General features: G+C 46.7%; 1 protein-coding gene across 2 annotated transcripts; it reads left to right on the forward strand.

Moving 5' to 3' along the window:
* Positions 1–4121: 4121 nt before the first annotated feature.
* LOC109286247 (fibrous sheath-interacting protein 2-like) lies at positions 4122–15066 on the forward strand. 2 transcript variants are annotated; one of them, XR_009462077.1, is made up of 5 exons: positions 4122–4240; positions 6598–9425; positions 11419–11477; positions 12462–12531; positions 13057–15066. XR_009462077.1 is itself a non-coding variant. In XM_059727229.1 (2 exons), exon 2 carries the CDS (start codon positions 7429–7431, stop codon positions 8452–8454), a length of 1026 nt encoding a protein of 341 aa, XP_059583212.1. In that variant the 5' UTR covers positions 4942–5102; positions 6598–7428; the 3' UTR covers positions 8455–11411. The 2 variants fall into 2 exon arrangements, 1 of the variants encoding a protein (XP_059583212.1); XM_059727229.1 differs by lacking the exons at positions 4122–4240; positions 11419–11477; positions 12462–12531; positions 13057–15066 and adding an exon at positions 4942–5102 and having other exon boundaries at positions 6598–11411.
* Positions 15067–15320: the final 254 nt, after the last annotated feature.

Raw genomic sequence — 15320 nt, forward strand, 5'->3', positions numbered from 1 at the left:
GATACAGGTATGTATGGGGAAGGGACATTGGTTAAGTTAGGTGATGTACTCAAGGTCATGTAGGAAGTCTGTGCCCTACCCTAACACACACCTTCATAGCACACACTTATTCACTCTGCTTGTAGACTCCATTTCAGCTAAGTGCAATGGCTGAGTGATTACAAGACTGGACTGGAAACTGAAAGGTGTTTTCCTGTACAAGATCAACTCCTGTCCACAGGAGGGATGTTGGAGAGAGAGGTCAGGAGCCAGCCCAACCAGCAGGTAGTGCCACAAAGGGCCCGAGAACTCCTTGAGATAACTTGGAGGTGCCACCTAGCAAGGGTGGGGAGTTAAAGCCAGCAGATAATGCCATTTGGAGATGGCAGCAATCTCCACCTGGAATCACAGGGTAATCAGAAGGCTGCTGGAATCACCGCTGTTGACACGTCGTTGTCAGAGCCAGTAGAGTGAACAATTTTCTGAGTCTCTAGCTACAGCAACTGGGGTTTAACTCAAGCTCTTTAAGCAGAAGAGCAGCATGGCACAGCTGCCTGAGGGGAGCAAACACCCAGGACTGAGGACCAGTCTGTCTTTGCCTGGCAGCAGGGAGAGATGAAGGGAATATTAATGTCCCTGACCCCTGCTAGGCATGGCTGGTGAATTCAGACTGGTGGGGTGGGTGGAGAGGCACATGGGGGGCAGGGCAGTTGCAACTAGCTGAGAGTGGGCGGTTGGGTTTCCATTGTTTCTCTCTTACTTACAGTCTCCAGCATTTAAGGTCTAGGTAGTTGTAATTAGAGGCTGTACCCCTATCCTGTGTCTGGCACTTGGTTTTATCATTTGGTCACTTGGGGCACCTATAGATATGCAGCAATGCTGCTCCAACATACTGTAATTACAGCGTGCGGGAGCAGACTCGAGTCGGCTGGAGCATGATAATTACCATGCTCCAGCAGACTCCAGCGTCACATCTGTCAGCATCCCTGCACTGAAAAGTGGTGGTGGGGGCACTTTAACTAAAGGTCTTTCAGTGAGCTGTAGTTAAATTTCCCCCATCACCATTTTTTAACATGGGTATACTAATGCATGTGACACTCAGAGCCACTCTAACTAAAGCACTGCACCCCCCACACTTCCAGAGCACGTGTATAAACACCCTTGGTTTTGTCACTTGCACTGCTGGGCAGCTTGCACTCACTACATGGACTTGGACAGAACTGTCTCCTTTCTGGTCAGACTAGCCCACCCATTGTCCAGGATGGGATTCTCTTGTACTGCTGTCTCCAGCCTCTGGCACTGGGCATGGTCAGAGATGGGATACAGGATATGCTAGATCAGGGGTTGTCAACTGGGGTTACATGTAACTCAGGGGGTATGTGCAAGCAGATGGGGATGGAGCACCACCCTCCACTGCCCCATGCCACCACCTCCCAAGAACTGGGTCAGGGGGTAGGGTGAGGGCAGTGGCTCCCCTCTGTGAGCTGCACAGGTGCTGAGTGGACATGGTGGGGGGAGCTCGCAGGCAGCGGCCACTGCCACCATCCACCACCCCACTCCACCACCACTTGCCACCACCACCCCCCACACCACCAGAAGTGTACCCAAAAGGTGTACACTCCTTTAAAAAGGTTGAACCCCCTGTGCTTTATAGACTATATGATGAAGTGGCTGCTATGGGTAGGGGATGAGCCCAGCTGGGTGGGGAGGGTGGGGCAAACAGTGAGCTCATAGAGATGCCTTGGTAGGATATCAGGCATTGGGCCAGAGAGACCGTGACCTCATAGAGGGCTGACATCAGCCTGCAGGGCAAGTTCCAGAACCCGAGGCCAGGGGCTCAGACCTGAACAGACCGTCATGGTGGCAGGTCTCTCTGGCTGAAGCTGATACAGGTGAGGGAGAATCTGATTCCTATTTCTGGTCCCAGGGCCATCTCTTTTATCTGTCCATCCCTCCTGCCCCACAGGTGCCCCCCCCCTACCAGAAACTCTCAGGTTTCAGCCAAGTGGTGCAGCTGGGCCCCTCTCTCTGCCTGGTTCCCAACCCTTCCTTGTGGTTAATGAGGTCAGGGTTCTGGCCCTTCTCAGTCACAGTCTGTAATTTAATATGGTAGTAACTTTGGAGTAAAAGCCAGTTGTGAGCTGTGCCAAATCTCAGCCAGTTCAGGCCCCCTGGAATAGTTGGGCTCAGGACAAAATACTCAGTTGTACCCTTTTGATGGGTGGGGAGCTTTGATCCCCATATTCCCCTGCAGCTCTGTCTGTCTCTCTAGCTGTCTGTCACTCTGACTTGGGTCCTGCTGCACTGAAAACAAAGGGGCTGCTCCAAGACTCAGCCACTGGAGATAAAGCACACACTGCTGCATCCCAACAAGAGCTCCCCCCACCACTCCTCTGACTCCCACAGGGGGCCTTTCCTCCCTGCTCTAATTCTCTCTTCCCTTCTCTTCCTGCCACTTCCCTATTCCTACACCTGAATAGGATCTGGGGGGAGGTAGTAAAGGACTGGGATTCTCCTCAGGTTCCTTCCAGGGAGGGCTCAGGTGGGTGGCAGAGACTCAGGGTCAGGAAGGAGAAGGGTGGGGCAGGAGGAGGAGGAGGGGTTTGAGGAAGTCAAGCATGGGGCTAGGGTCTCTGTGTCTCTGCCTGACAAAGGCAGTGCAAGTGGGGGGGACGGGACTTTTGGGGGTGTCTTTTATTGGACCAGGTATAAAATTTGGGAGCCATGTTAGACATGGCACAGAAGAAGGGCACCTGGTACCCAAAAAATTCTCTAACTAAGGAAAAAAACTGTGACTGGGTCTGGGAGAAAAATGTGACAAAAAAAATTAGAAACTGAAGTGGGGAATTCTTTCCCACCTGTACGGTGGTCCAAGAAAAGATGTCCTTAAAATCACCTTGATCCTTGCATATTGACCAGACCATTATGACTACAACAATGCTCCAACCCTACTGGGAGGAAGGATATGGCTTTTATTCAAATGTGACAGACATAGCCAATCATGGGATGGAGCATTTGATGCTAGGAGACAATGGCCAGGTGATTGAGTAGTGCAAGGTGATTGTGATCCAATTACATTACATACTGCCAAAGAGAAGAGAGATTAAACCTGTAATTATATGGCCATGGCATCACATCACAAGATCGTTGTTTCTAATCATCTAATCCCTCCAAGTTGAAGATAATGAGGAATACAACTGATAGGAGCAAAACATTACAAAAAAATACAAATGGAAGTGGAAAATCCTAGGGGAATAGTTCATCATGTGGCCAAAGAGCCATGACTCCACAAAGAGAAATCAATATTGTCTCTAAGCCCCACTGCATTCAGCAAGAAAGGGAAGGCAGCAAATAAGGACCAAGCAGCAGTACATGGCAAAGAGAAAAGGGGGCAATAAATGGCACTTGATAGAAATTAGGAGTGGTTTCTGCCATCTGAGTTGACTCAGGAACTGACAGCAATAATGGGTTGTCCACCTCTCTGTCTACCAGTCTAGAGAGAGAGAGGGGAAGTGGGGGAGGGCACATTTTACGAGTAAGGCTCACAGAAAATTTTTGACAGCAGAAGAGTGGGAAGACTCATGGATATTCAGGTCTGTCCCAGGATCTGGACAGGGGTGCACTCTAGTGATCCCAGGGCCCTGTGCCCATTCTCTCTCCCCAAGAAACCTGACCTCTGCTTTTGGGTCCCTCTGACTTGGTCTTGTCCCAGTTCCATTTTTCCTCATTCTTGGCTCTTGCCAAGCATCCAAGCACTCAGTTGGATATCTAACATCCCGCTGCAAGGCCTTACTATAAAATGTGTGGAAAAGGTGACTTAGAACATCACCTAGAAAAGAGAGATATGGAGCATGGTCATAAGGGAAAGGCTCATACGGGAAAGGTGCATTGTTTTACTCTCATTGTGCCTTCAGAAAGATTGGATGTGGCCTGTGTTAATCATCAGCAATACACTCCACTGAAACAGTATGCAAACCTCCAAGCTATAGTTCACAAATGGAATTAGCAACTTCTTGGAATCTGTTAAAAAAATGCTACAATCATTTTAGTAAAAAGAAACTCAGGTAAAGGAGGGGGTGGAGTAGGAATTGATTGCAGCAGAAGTGATATTAACCAACTGTATACATGTTTCTCAGTAGATTTAGCCAGGGGTTACACGAATTATGAAAAACTCAAAAGCTTCTTAGAAGAAAAACCGATGGATGAACAGAGAAAACAACAGAGCAAAAAGAAAGAACATATGCGTCATAAAGCAACGAAGGTTAGAAACAAAACTACAGTACAGTGTGTGTGTATATGTATGTATGTATATGTGTATGTATGTATATGTATATATGTATATGTATCATATATATCTTAGCGAGGTAATCGGTAAATGGCTAGAGTCAATACAGGTTTCCCTCAGTTTATGCTGTACATGCATTCCTGGAAAACTGTGCATAACTTGAATTCGCATAAAGAGAACCCATTTTACAATGTAACCGATAGGGATACGTTCCAAGACTTTGACTGTACTGAACTCCAGACCAAATTCTACCACTTTTGCACTTTTGCACTGTTGGTACTTGCCAACAGGAGACAGTACACACAAGCACAGGGCACTGTCATAATGGGGATGGCAACTACAGAAACACTTGTCACAGACAACAAGCTAGGATCTCACATCCACACAGGAGACTATATTTTGGCACACATCACTCCCACAATGCACTGCACAAAGCAGCTGACTGCAGGCTTCCACCACAATGATTGCTTAAGAGTGAATTTACCTCACATATAACAAAATGTTGGTATAAAAAGGGTCATTGCATAAGAGCAAATTCACATATACAGAACCCACATAAAGTGTGGGAAACCTGTAGTAGCTAATGGATTTGCTGGCAATTCTATTTCAAATTTCCTAAAGAAGATGATGGCAGCCCCAATCTAACAACATGTACATGCTTTATTTCAAGAATGCCTGGGATCCCAGGGAGCTCAGTAGGACTGCTCCCAAGATTGTTTCTTAGCAAGTCGCATCAATGTTTGCAGGATCATGGTACAGCACAGAAGGAAACTGGACCCAGTCGGTTTTTAAATTTGAAGAGCAGAGCTCTATAACGCTTGAAGGTCCTGATCTCCAGGTATTGTCTCCACTGTTGTCTCTGTCTTTTCACTAAAATGGTTATGTACCTCAGGCAAAGCTCTGGCTACACCAAAGTCAACATCAGAACTCCCATTTAATTCAGTAGGGCCAAGGTTTTACTTTCACTCACCTCCAGATCTGGGTTTTTATAGCAGAGTCTGGGACACACTCCTAGACCTGCAAGCAGTTTGCACTCAACATTTAGGACTATCCTAGAATTTATTGTTTTTCATGTCAGGTAATCAGCAGCCTAGATTTGTGCCAATTGCTAATGAAGGCACAAACAAGAAAAGATCATCCTATCAGGTAAGAAGTCAGGGCATGGGGAGATGTCACAAGTGAAGCTGATGATGTCAAAACCAAAAGATAAAGTGCACCCTGCCATGACGTGTATTGTTGTGGAGGAGTCGCCAAATGGCATTGTTCCACCCAATCTTACACATTCTTTTTGGAAACAAGTGAGCAGGATATAACGCTAGAAGATGTGCTGTATTGTGATTGGTTGTGTGACAGATACTCTTTACACCAAGGGAAACAACAGAGGGACAAAACTATAAAAGGCACTACAGCCTGGTGGCCACAGAGTAGTAGATAGTAGCTTTGACCCAGTTCTGCTATTTGTAAGAAGTGGGGGAAATTCTGTACCTCCTGCACTAGGGGTAAGGGTGTTAATTAGTAACAGGCTGCGCAGTCCTTGAAAAACATAAAAGCTGCACAGCAGACAGAGTGTTTAGATGCCTCATCCTGAGAGAGCAGGGAGCAGCACTGCCCAGGGAGAATGCAGCTTTTGAGTTTTGGTGCAAGATGGAGAAAATATCTGCAAATTAATTGATTTTTTTTCCATAAGGAGAAGTGAGTTAGTTGAGAAGTGCTTTCTCAGGGAGGCAGGGAGACAGGGGGGAGGATTAGAGACAGTCCCAATGCCAGGCCTCAGTACCTGTTCAAATATGGAACATGAAGTGAGATTTCCTGTCATTTTGCACTCAGCATGTGGCAGTCTCTGGACACAGGGCCCGTTCCACAGAGTGTGTCCAGAGACGTATCCGACTCCTAGCCCCCCGGCACTTGTAACAGGGTAAAATGGCAAAATTAGGTCATCTCTAGGCTCATGTGGGGGAATCCTGGCCTGCTGAAATCAGTGACAAACCTCCCCTGGGCTTCAAGATGATCACAATTTTCTTCCATGGTCTTCAGACTGCGTGTCGGCCCTTCAGAAACAAACTCAAGAAGAACCAATACTTATCCTAGTTTGTCCTTCACTGGCCTTTCTTGAACTGGCTGTTTTTTTATTTCCTATATTTGTTCTGTTAGATTTATATCCCACCCTATCCAAAAGGCTCTGGTGATACATGTCACTTTTCGTGGTGGGGCTGTTCTTGTTTATCCTCAAAGGTTGAGTCACACCCAGTAGGCAGCTGTTGCCATGTACAGAAGGGAGAATGAAGGAATTAATGAACACATTTATTGTCCTTTCTCATTTGTTCCTGCTACAGAAAAACATGACCAACGAAATCACTGATGAAATTACCAATATAATGACAGTGTGTGGCTGAGGTAATAGACATCATATATCCAGCAATAATACAATATCAAGATAAAAAAATAGCTGAGAGAGACATGGGAGTTGAGGAGGCCAATGGCAAGAAGTTTGTCTTCAGAGGCAGAAAGAAAACACCCAGCAGATTACCAGGATGTGTGAAGAGAGGGAGCAGAGGAGAGCCAACCCCACTGTTTTCACAAGAGTCACCTGACCTGTCTCCAACAAGAAGGCCACTGTCTCTATGCAGAGAGTGTTGGGCAGAAAATCTGCCAGAGCCTGAACCAGCAGTGGCACTTCCCCATCACGCTGACAGTATTTCTAGTTTTTGCAGAACGGGCACGTGCATGGGAGCTGAAGATGGCAAATTACAAAGCTATTGCATTAGGGAAGATATTTCTCCTGACTTCAAAAAAGATCGCCCTAAAACAGGCATATTTAGAAAATTATTTTCACTAACCAATGTCCAGGGAAGTGTGCCAGGTTATAAGGAACAAGTGCAATGGGAAGGACAAATGCCAAGTCAGCGTCAAGTACCTGACTTTCTACAACCCACATCAGTGGGCATCAGGAAGCTGAATTTTTGCACAGGAGCTCTGGGGCTCAAACCTTCTACATCCACCTGGACACAGTAACTAAGCCAAGAGCTGTCCATTCAAGAAAAACTCAACCCCAGATTGGCAGGCAGCTTATAGGAAAGTCCTTGTTTTCATCACACAGAAAGACATTTCCTGAAGAGTAAGTACCACATAAGGCAGTACAGGGAGTTTGCAGCAAGCCCCTGCCAATGTACACATTTCAGCCTCAGCCCTTGTGGTCACCAACCAGTATTTATGATAATGCTTTTTTTAAAGAAATACACGATGAACTAATGAGCAAAATGGTTCTTTCACAAACCCTACATGCTCAGGACAGTGCAGTCCTCATAAGTGATCCTTCATGTATCAGCACAGATACAGCTGATTCAGTGTTGAATAAGCTTGCCATATGCCAGGCCACAGACCTGCAGTTTTCTGAAGATCAGGATCTCTCCCCTAACATAGACACATTGACAGCCAAACTTATTCACTCCAGTTTATCTGACCTTCTGGAAGAAAGTGCTTCCAAAGTCTCGGTTTATGCAGACATGAAAAGCAACAAGAGTGTTTTGATAAAGACAGAAATAACTGGTTACCAGCAGGAAGAAGCCTTAGCAAAAGCATCCTCAGCTCTGTATAGACCTCTAAAACCTGGGGTAATGGATGAGAAGCTTTTCGAAGATGCTACCAAAAGCAATGCCCGATGTCAAAGTCCCACACCATCTACCATGGGGATATGCCACAGATTTTTGGAAGATCTAATCAGCAGGCTTTTATCTAACATTCTCCCTGCCACCGCCAGCACATCTTCCTCTACAGAAAAGAAAATGCAACTGGCAGAATGTGGCTTGATTCACATGACGGTCATCAGTAAAGTTATAGCAAAAATCTCTGAAGATGAGAACTCCTCCTGCCAGCATATTGAACATCCACATTCCAGGGAGGATGCTCAGATTCAAACAATTGCTGATTTGGTCTATACCAAGCTTTTGATACAGTTTCAGTCTAAATTCAACGTGCAGAAGTGTTTAATAAATGGGTGTGTGATTCTTTCTGAAGCAGTCTGTGATTTGGTCTTCCAAGAGATAACTGGGAATACATTGCAGAACTCTCTTTCTGGAGAATTACCACTTCATGACCTTGCTGAACCTGACAATATTGTTGAAAATACACTAAGAGATGTTACTGAGCCTTCAGATAACCCAACAGTTTATCACAAGAAGTTAGTAAAATAGTTCCTCTTATCATAGAAAAACTAACAGCAAATCTTGTATCAACACTTTCTTCCCTCTTTCCCATTGCAAGTTTGGATACAGAAAAGATGTTGTTACTGACTGATGCAACTAGAAAAATACAACATGCTGTGCAAGTACTCCTGTCAGAACATGAGAAGAACGTGAACAAACAGACCAGTGAAAGAGAATTCTTACACATTGAAGACAGCCAGGCCCTGGGAGACCTCTTCCATCCAGCTTGCACAAGCACCGTCGAATGTTCGGATTCTGACATTTTTGTTTGCAGAGACCTAACAAATAGCCAAGATATTTTTGCTCATAGAATAGCAGCTTCAATAGCAAAAGAAGTAGCCAATTCTGACTTTCAAGCCAATTCAGAGGAGGAGACATTGCCTACTTCATCTTCAACAACAGAAAGTATTAAGATTATTGAATGACTCCCTACTGATCTTGGCATGATAATGAAGATCCCAAAACCAACTTTAAAGCCATGTATTCCTGTGGTACCCATGGCTACTGTAATAATTGAAGAACTCTCCGATTGCCCCCTTAGTGACAGTCCACCAACACTGAGCCAAGCTGTGATGAACCCAGACAGAATTGCTGACTAAGTGTCTGTTAGTGCAGAGCCCAAAACAGGGAGTTCTGAAGAGGCAATCCCAGGTTCAACTACAAATGAGACCCCAACAGAGACAGAGGAGTTGCCTGTGAAAAGAATCCCTCATATTACTGTCAAATATGTACCCATTTCTTCAGACTTGGTGTGTGATTACTTACAAGTGATTCCCATAAAAGCAGAGCCTCTTGAGGAACTGCAAGAAGCATTCGTTGCTCAAACTGGGGATGGCCTAAGAAACCTAAGAGCATCGCTGGGTGAGAAGTGCCTTGAAGATGAAAGCTTGAGATCCGAGGCACAGAGAAAAGACGACAGTCTGGGTAACATAGGACAACGAGTTGTAAGACCAGGGGAGGTAAGTGGGAAGAATAAGGCTGGGGGCAATCCTGTTTTGTGAATGCCATTTTGCTGTAACTGGCCCTTTTAAGATGTTCATGTGGTATTGAAAGCCCCTGTACTGTGAATGCTGAATGCTCTTATAAAGGTGGTGGACCATCTTCTAGAGAGCCTGCAGTGGGCCATTGGTGTGGAGGATTCTGGGTTAATGGTCAGTAAATTCACTGATCTTGAATCTACTCTCTTTCCAAGAAATCTGTCTGGGGATAAGAAGAAGGCTGATATCCCTTGGGTTAAGCATATGGACAAGATAGCTACAGCTCTCTGCTTTGCTTACTGATGGCAGAGACTGGTTCAAAGGCAGCTGCTCGTCAAGCCAAAAGGGGCATTTGATCACTAGGAAGAGAAGACCAGGTGTGGCCGTATGAGGGGCTTTGCCTCCCCTGAAAGGCTTGGGTCAAAACTAGAGACTGTTAAATATGGGGCTGTGGTGTGGGTGTCCGGAGTGGTGAGGGACGATTTCAGGACCTTGTTCTCCATAGAGCTGCAACTCTTGTCCTCTTTCAAAGTAAAGCAGAGAAGGTGTGTAAGAAATTATTTTGCTTAGCCCAATTTCTGAGCTTTGGATGGCTCGGACAATGGTCCCAAGAGTCCTGCTGCCCAAAATAAGGATATCAGACACTGAGTATAAACCAGGCAATGAGTGCAGGTAACCCAGACGTGAAAACGATGACAGGTAACCCAGACCCAGTTTATTTAGCAACCCATGGGATTGAGTATTTGGGTCTCATCACAACACCAGAGTTTCTATTTAGAGAGCAGGAACTGACCAGCTTGTGATACAGACATGTTCATGTGTGAATTGATTTAAAAAAAACCCTTCATTTGTGACCTCGCTAGAGCCCTGATCCAGGAAAAGACTAAGTACAGAAATCTGACCAGAGTCAACAGAAGTGCTCACAGGCTTCAGTGATTTGCAGTGTTTGGGCCTAGGACAGAGAATGTCAGTATTTGCATAACTTGAAGCCTGAGCTAGTGACTAATTGGAATTAACAGCACCATTGTTCTTCAATGAAGCACAGAGATCAGGTGAATGTATGAGAGTTGCACTTTTTTTAGGGTTTTATTTATTTCCCCTAATGTCTTTATAATTGTCTGTAATTTCTTTCTTTCATTCCTTTAATCTCAGTGATCATTTGGATGGTGAAAGACTGTCTCAAAAGTACAGTGTACTAGAGAACAGTTATGCTACCAGTGTGGGGGATTTCTCCAGAACAGACTTTTTCTGGCAAAGGAAGGCATGTTTTAAAGAGAAGCTCTTCACATTTTCCACATGGTTTTCATTCTGTCTGGCAATACCCTACACAACCTTCCATAGAGAGACACTCCACTGATAGCCTACAAAATGAATCCAAAGCTGTACCTAATCTGTGGGTTTTGAAGAACCAGCTCTTTCATATGGATTGCTGCGTGGATTGCTGTTAAGACAGCACAATGGGACCCTTGCTAACACGCACTAGGTACTACACAAACATGCCCCAGAGGTAGCACCAAAACATAGACAAACCTCCTCCAGAAAAAAGAGAGCATGCACTGGTTCTTCCTATGCATTGGGCATGGCTGTGTGCTTCAGTACTGCATCAGGGATCAGCACAATGAGGAACGCAGCATGTGCTCTGCATAAGCTGTCCCTCCCCCGAAATGGAAGCCAGGTGCTGTGTGTGCATCAGTAGGCTCACCCAAGAGCGAGAGCTGACTGGATCCAGCCAGCACCACACCAATGGGTGGTAACATTGCATCGGTTTGGGAAGGCAGCATGCGCAGAAGCAGGCATGGTGTACCTCACCGCAGCACTCCCTGCTGAGGTACAATGCAGTCTAGACAGGCCCATTAGAACAACAGCTTGCAGGACACTACTTTGCAGTGATGCTAAAACAACAGCTAAAAACATCAGTCATAAAAGTGGAAATGAGTCGCAGGTGAGCTGACTGTGGATGTGTTTTTGTTAATAGGGATTTATGCTGACAGGTGCCAGACCTTGGATATAGAAGACTCTTCCTACATGTCTGAGGTAAATATCTTGTAAAACCTTCAGTAACAGACCCCCCAGGAAGCTGGACCACAAAAGGTCTCTTGGCTCCCCCAGCTGACCCCTTGCATTTTGCAGGCTCTTCACTGTTTCATTGCATTTGAGTATCTGCTCTGTAATCTCTGCATAGAGGTTGCCTCTAGCCATGCAGTGGAGGCTGTTGCCCAGCCCCTCACCTAAAGTCCCCCTAGCTACTTTGCTCATTGCTTTCTGGATGCCCAGTAGTGTAGAAGAAGGATACCTGTGCTGTGTCTTTCCTCTGCTCAAGCTGGCTGGTTCTGCAGGATTAGCATGGAATGTCTTCCCTTCCACACAATCTGCTACCCTAATCTTTCCAATACAATGGGTAGCTTGGGTCTGTTCCCTTAGTGCTGCTCAGAGAGATGCTAAATGGCACATTTCATTGGTCAGGTGCCATGTCCAATAATTATGTGCGTTGAGCAATACTTCCTGACCTGGGCTTTGCAAGCCCTGCCACCCTGGACACACACAAAAAGGTGCAGAAAGGAGCTAGCTGAACTCTTTTGGTTGGGAATGGAGGGTGGGTAGCAAAGGCAGTAATAGAGCTACTAAGTGTTTTCAGGAGCTAGCAAGTGCAGCAGAAGTAGGCAGGAAAGATACATTCATTGCCCAAGGGAGGGGGAAGCACAGAGAAACTGAGAAGAAGTTATGAGGAGGAGGGAAATCAGTGGAGGCAGGGAGGGTGCTGAGCTGAGGCTCCTGTATGGAATACTGCTCCACACTTGACTTCAGCATGTAGGACAGAAGGGGCCCTCATTCCATCCCTTGTGGGCTCGGGCTTCACCTGGTCATTTCAGGGCACCACCGGGAACCGTGGCTGGGAGGACAGGCCTGGGCCTCATCACTGCTTGCCCCTCATTCTGGGGCTGTGTAATCCTGAGGATCACAGATCAAACAGAACCCTGCCTCTCTGTTTGTTTGTTTTTTACTCTTTCCATGGAACAGTTGGAAACACTGTCGGAAGATGCCGAAAGGAAAGATTCTCCGACACCGGAAGAAATGAGGTGTGATACAGGTATCTATGGGAAAGTGACACTGGCTAAGTTAGGTGACGTACTCATGGTCACGCAGGAAGTCTGTAGTTAAGCCAGGAATTGACTCTAGGCCTCCTGAATCTGCATTCATTGACCTACCCAGAGACCTTCATTGCTGCCCTACCTACCATCTCACATGCAGCATAGCAGGAAAGAGATAGTTAGTTCCTGATCTTCAAGCACGAAATTCTGCAGAGCTCGGCCATGGCAGAAGATCCAGTCAAGCTGGTTATCAGTGCCCTACCTTAACTCACCTTCATAGCACACATGGCTTATTCACTCTGCTTATAGACTCCATTTTGGCTAAGTGCAAAGGTGGAGTGATTACAAGACTGGACTGGAAATCCAGTGTTTCCCTGTACAAAATCAAAGGTGTTTCCCTGTACAAAATCAAATCCTGTCCACAGGAGAGGCTTGTTTCTTGAGGAAAGACATTGGACTGAATGACCTTTGGAGACCCTTGCTTTATTCTTCTACATTAAGTGACAGCTCTCTTTTCTCCACAGCAGTTGCTGCCAGCAGCCCAAGAAAACGGTCTACCTTTTTCAGGAAGATACCGAATGCTGTCTAGAATGCAGTCTCTTGTCTCAAGTTGCCTTCCATGCCGCAGAAAATTTTGAAAAGTTGCACCAGAGATTATACCTACATGTTAAATTATTTTAGGAAAAATAGGAAAAGTATAGTGTTAGGAAAAAATGTGATCTGTTGGAGGCTGCTAATAGTACTTTGTGATTGTTTGCAACTTCATTCTCATGTAGTTAAACCCAACAAAGAGGGCAGACAGAAAAGGCAGACAGGCCTACTCCACAGGGAGGAGGGAGGCTCCTTTTTGGATGCATTGTTCAGGAGTTACGGTGCACTCCCAAGCAGTTGGCTGTGCCACAGGATGGGTGTTGGAGAGAGAGGTCAGGAGCCAGCCCAACCAGCAGGTAGTGCCACAAAATGCCTGAGAACTCCTTGCGATAACTTGGAGGAGCCACCTAGCAAGGGTGGGGAGTTAAAGCCAGCAGATATTGCCATTTGGAGATGGCAGCAATCTCCACCTGGAATCACAGGGTAATCAGAAGGCCGCTGGAATCAACGGTGTTGATACATCATTGTCAGCGCCAGTAGAGGGAACAATTTTCTGAGTCTCTAGCTACAGTGACTGGGGTTTAACTTAAGCTCTCTGAGCAGAAGAGCAGCATGGCACAGCTGCCTGAGGGGAGCAAACCCCCAGGACTGAGGACCGGTCTGCCTTGGCCTGGCAGCAGGGAGAGGTGAAGGGAATGTTGGTGTCTCTGCCATGCTGGAGCTCTGGGCCACCAGGGGAGCCTTCAGACTCACTTCTATGAGCGCCTGAGTCATCTCTGACCCATCTCTAATTTGTGCTGCTTTTCCCTCAAGGGCTGGAATTACTCTGGAGCTGGGGGAGGTGTTATTGCCAAGTTCACTGCTGCTCACCTCCAAAATTCAAAGCTTGGGGGGGAAGAGCCTGCAAGTTAGGACTGGCCCCCAAATAATGAAGATTTCTTTAATATGGACTACCTATACATGACTTCATTGGCTTTCTAATTAGAATGCGTTGGAGCAGACGTAGTTAGTTGAGTCTGCTCCACGTCCTCATTAGAATGCTGCAGCATCACCATCGTGTCACATGTATTAAGCCCCTGCATGTTTTAAAATGGCCGCAGGGTGCTTTAACTTATCCTGATTGAATGAAGTTTAGATAAAGCATCCTGCAGCCATTTTTAAATATGCGGGGGCTTAATACACGTGATGGTGAAGCATTTTAATTAGAGTGGCTGCCCAGGTACCGCAGTAATTGTACTCCCTTCCCCCGAGCATGTGTATAGGCAGCCATGATTTCGTTAAGCTCTTGCTTTTTAAACACCTCCCTCCATAAGTGGGGACAGTTTCCAGGCTGCTGGCTGTCATATGGGCAGAAGAGGAAACTCTGATGCCCGGTCCCACCAGGAGCTTGCACTGCCTGCCTGAGGACACAGCTTCTCTACAATGAAGTTCTAGTGTAAGCCACAGGCTGTGGGCTGCTGAGGCCTGTTCCAGTGAGTCCAGTTTCTGCTCTCTGCTGTTCTTCATGCACCTCTAGTTTCAGGAGTGTTTCCCATCCTTCCCCAGGCCAGGAAGGGGCTCCACTGAAACCACCAATACTCATTCTCAGGCCTCTTAGCAGGAATGGGCCTGCCTGACCTAGGGCTCACAGGATGGGATCACATGGGGGAGTGGTAGTGTCTGCACTGGCATTCTCTGTCATCCTTCCATCTTGAGGCATGTTGGGTTACCAGAGCGAGGAGGGAGAGCTGCTGCCTCCCTAGGATTACTGTACATCTGGGTTTTCCAAGATGTATCCTCTTTTTTGGCCCCCTTTCCAGTCTGGGTGGATTTTTAAAATGCGAGCAAATGCCCAGGTATTTGCTTTGCCTCTGCTTTTTCTACGCAGAAGCAACTTGGAAGCTTGGGGCTGGGAGTAGCAGGCAAAGTGATCACGTGCTCTGCACACAGGCCTGGGCAGAGTGTGTGTGTGTGTGTGGGGGGGGGGGGGGCAGCAGGGCTGGAGGGACAGGGGTGTCTGGGTTGGTAGTGAAGGGCACCAGCAGTGCTGGGGCAGGGGCTGCAGGTTGGGAGTGAGAGGCACTGGCAGGGCTGGGGGGTAGGAGTTTAGGAGTGAGAGGCAGGGCACAGGCATATCACTACCCCCTGCAATCAAATACCCTTTCTTGTTCCTCCCCCCACCACAGGTGTCCTCTATGGAAATATGGTAACCTTAGAA

The sequence above is a fragment of the Alligator mississippiensis genome, chromosome 4, assembly GCF_030867095.1.
Source record: "Alligator mississippiensis isolate rAllMis1 chromosome 4, rAllMis1, whole genome shotgun sequence".
In the NCBI taxonomy this organism is placed as follows: domain Eukaryota; kingdom Metazoa; phylum Chordata; order Crocodylia; family Alligatoridae; genus Alligator; species Alligator mississippiensis.

Excerpts from the sequence above, each read along its gene's own strand:
- LOC109286247 (XM_059727229.1), top strand. The coding sequence starts at position 7,429 with ATGTACACATTTCAGCCTCAGCCCTTGTGGTCACCAACCAGTATTTAT.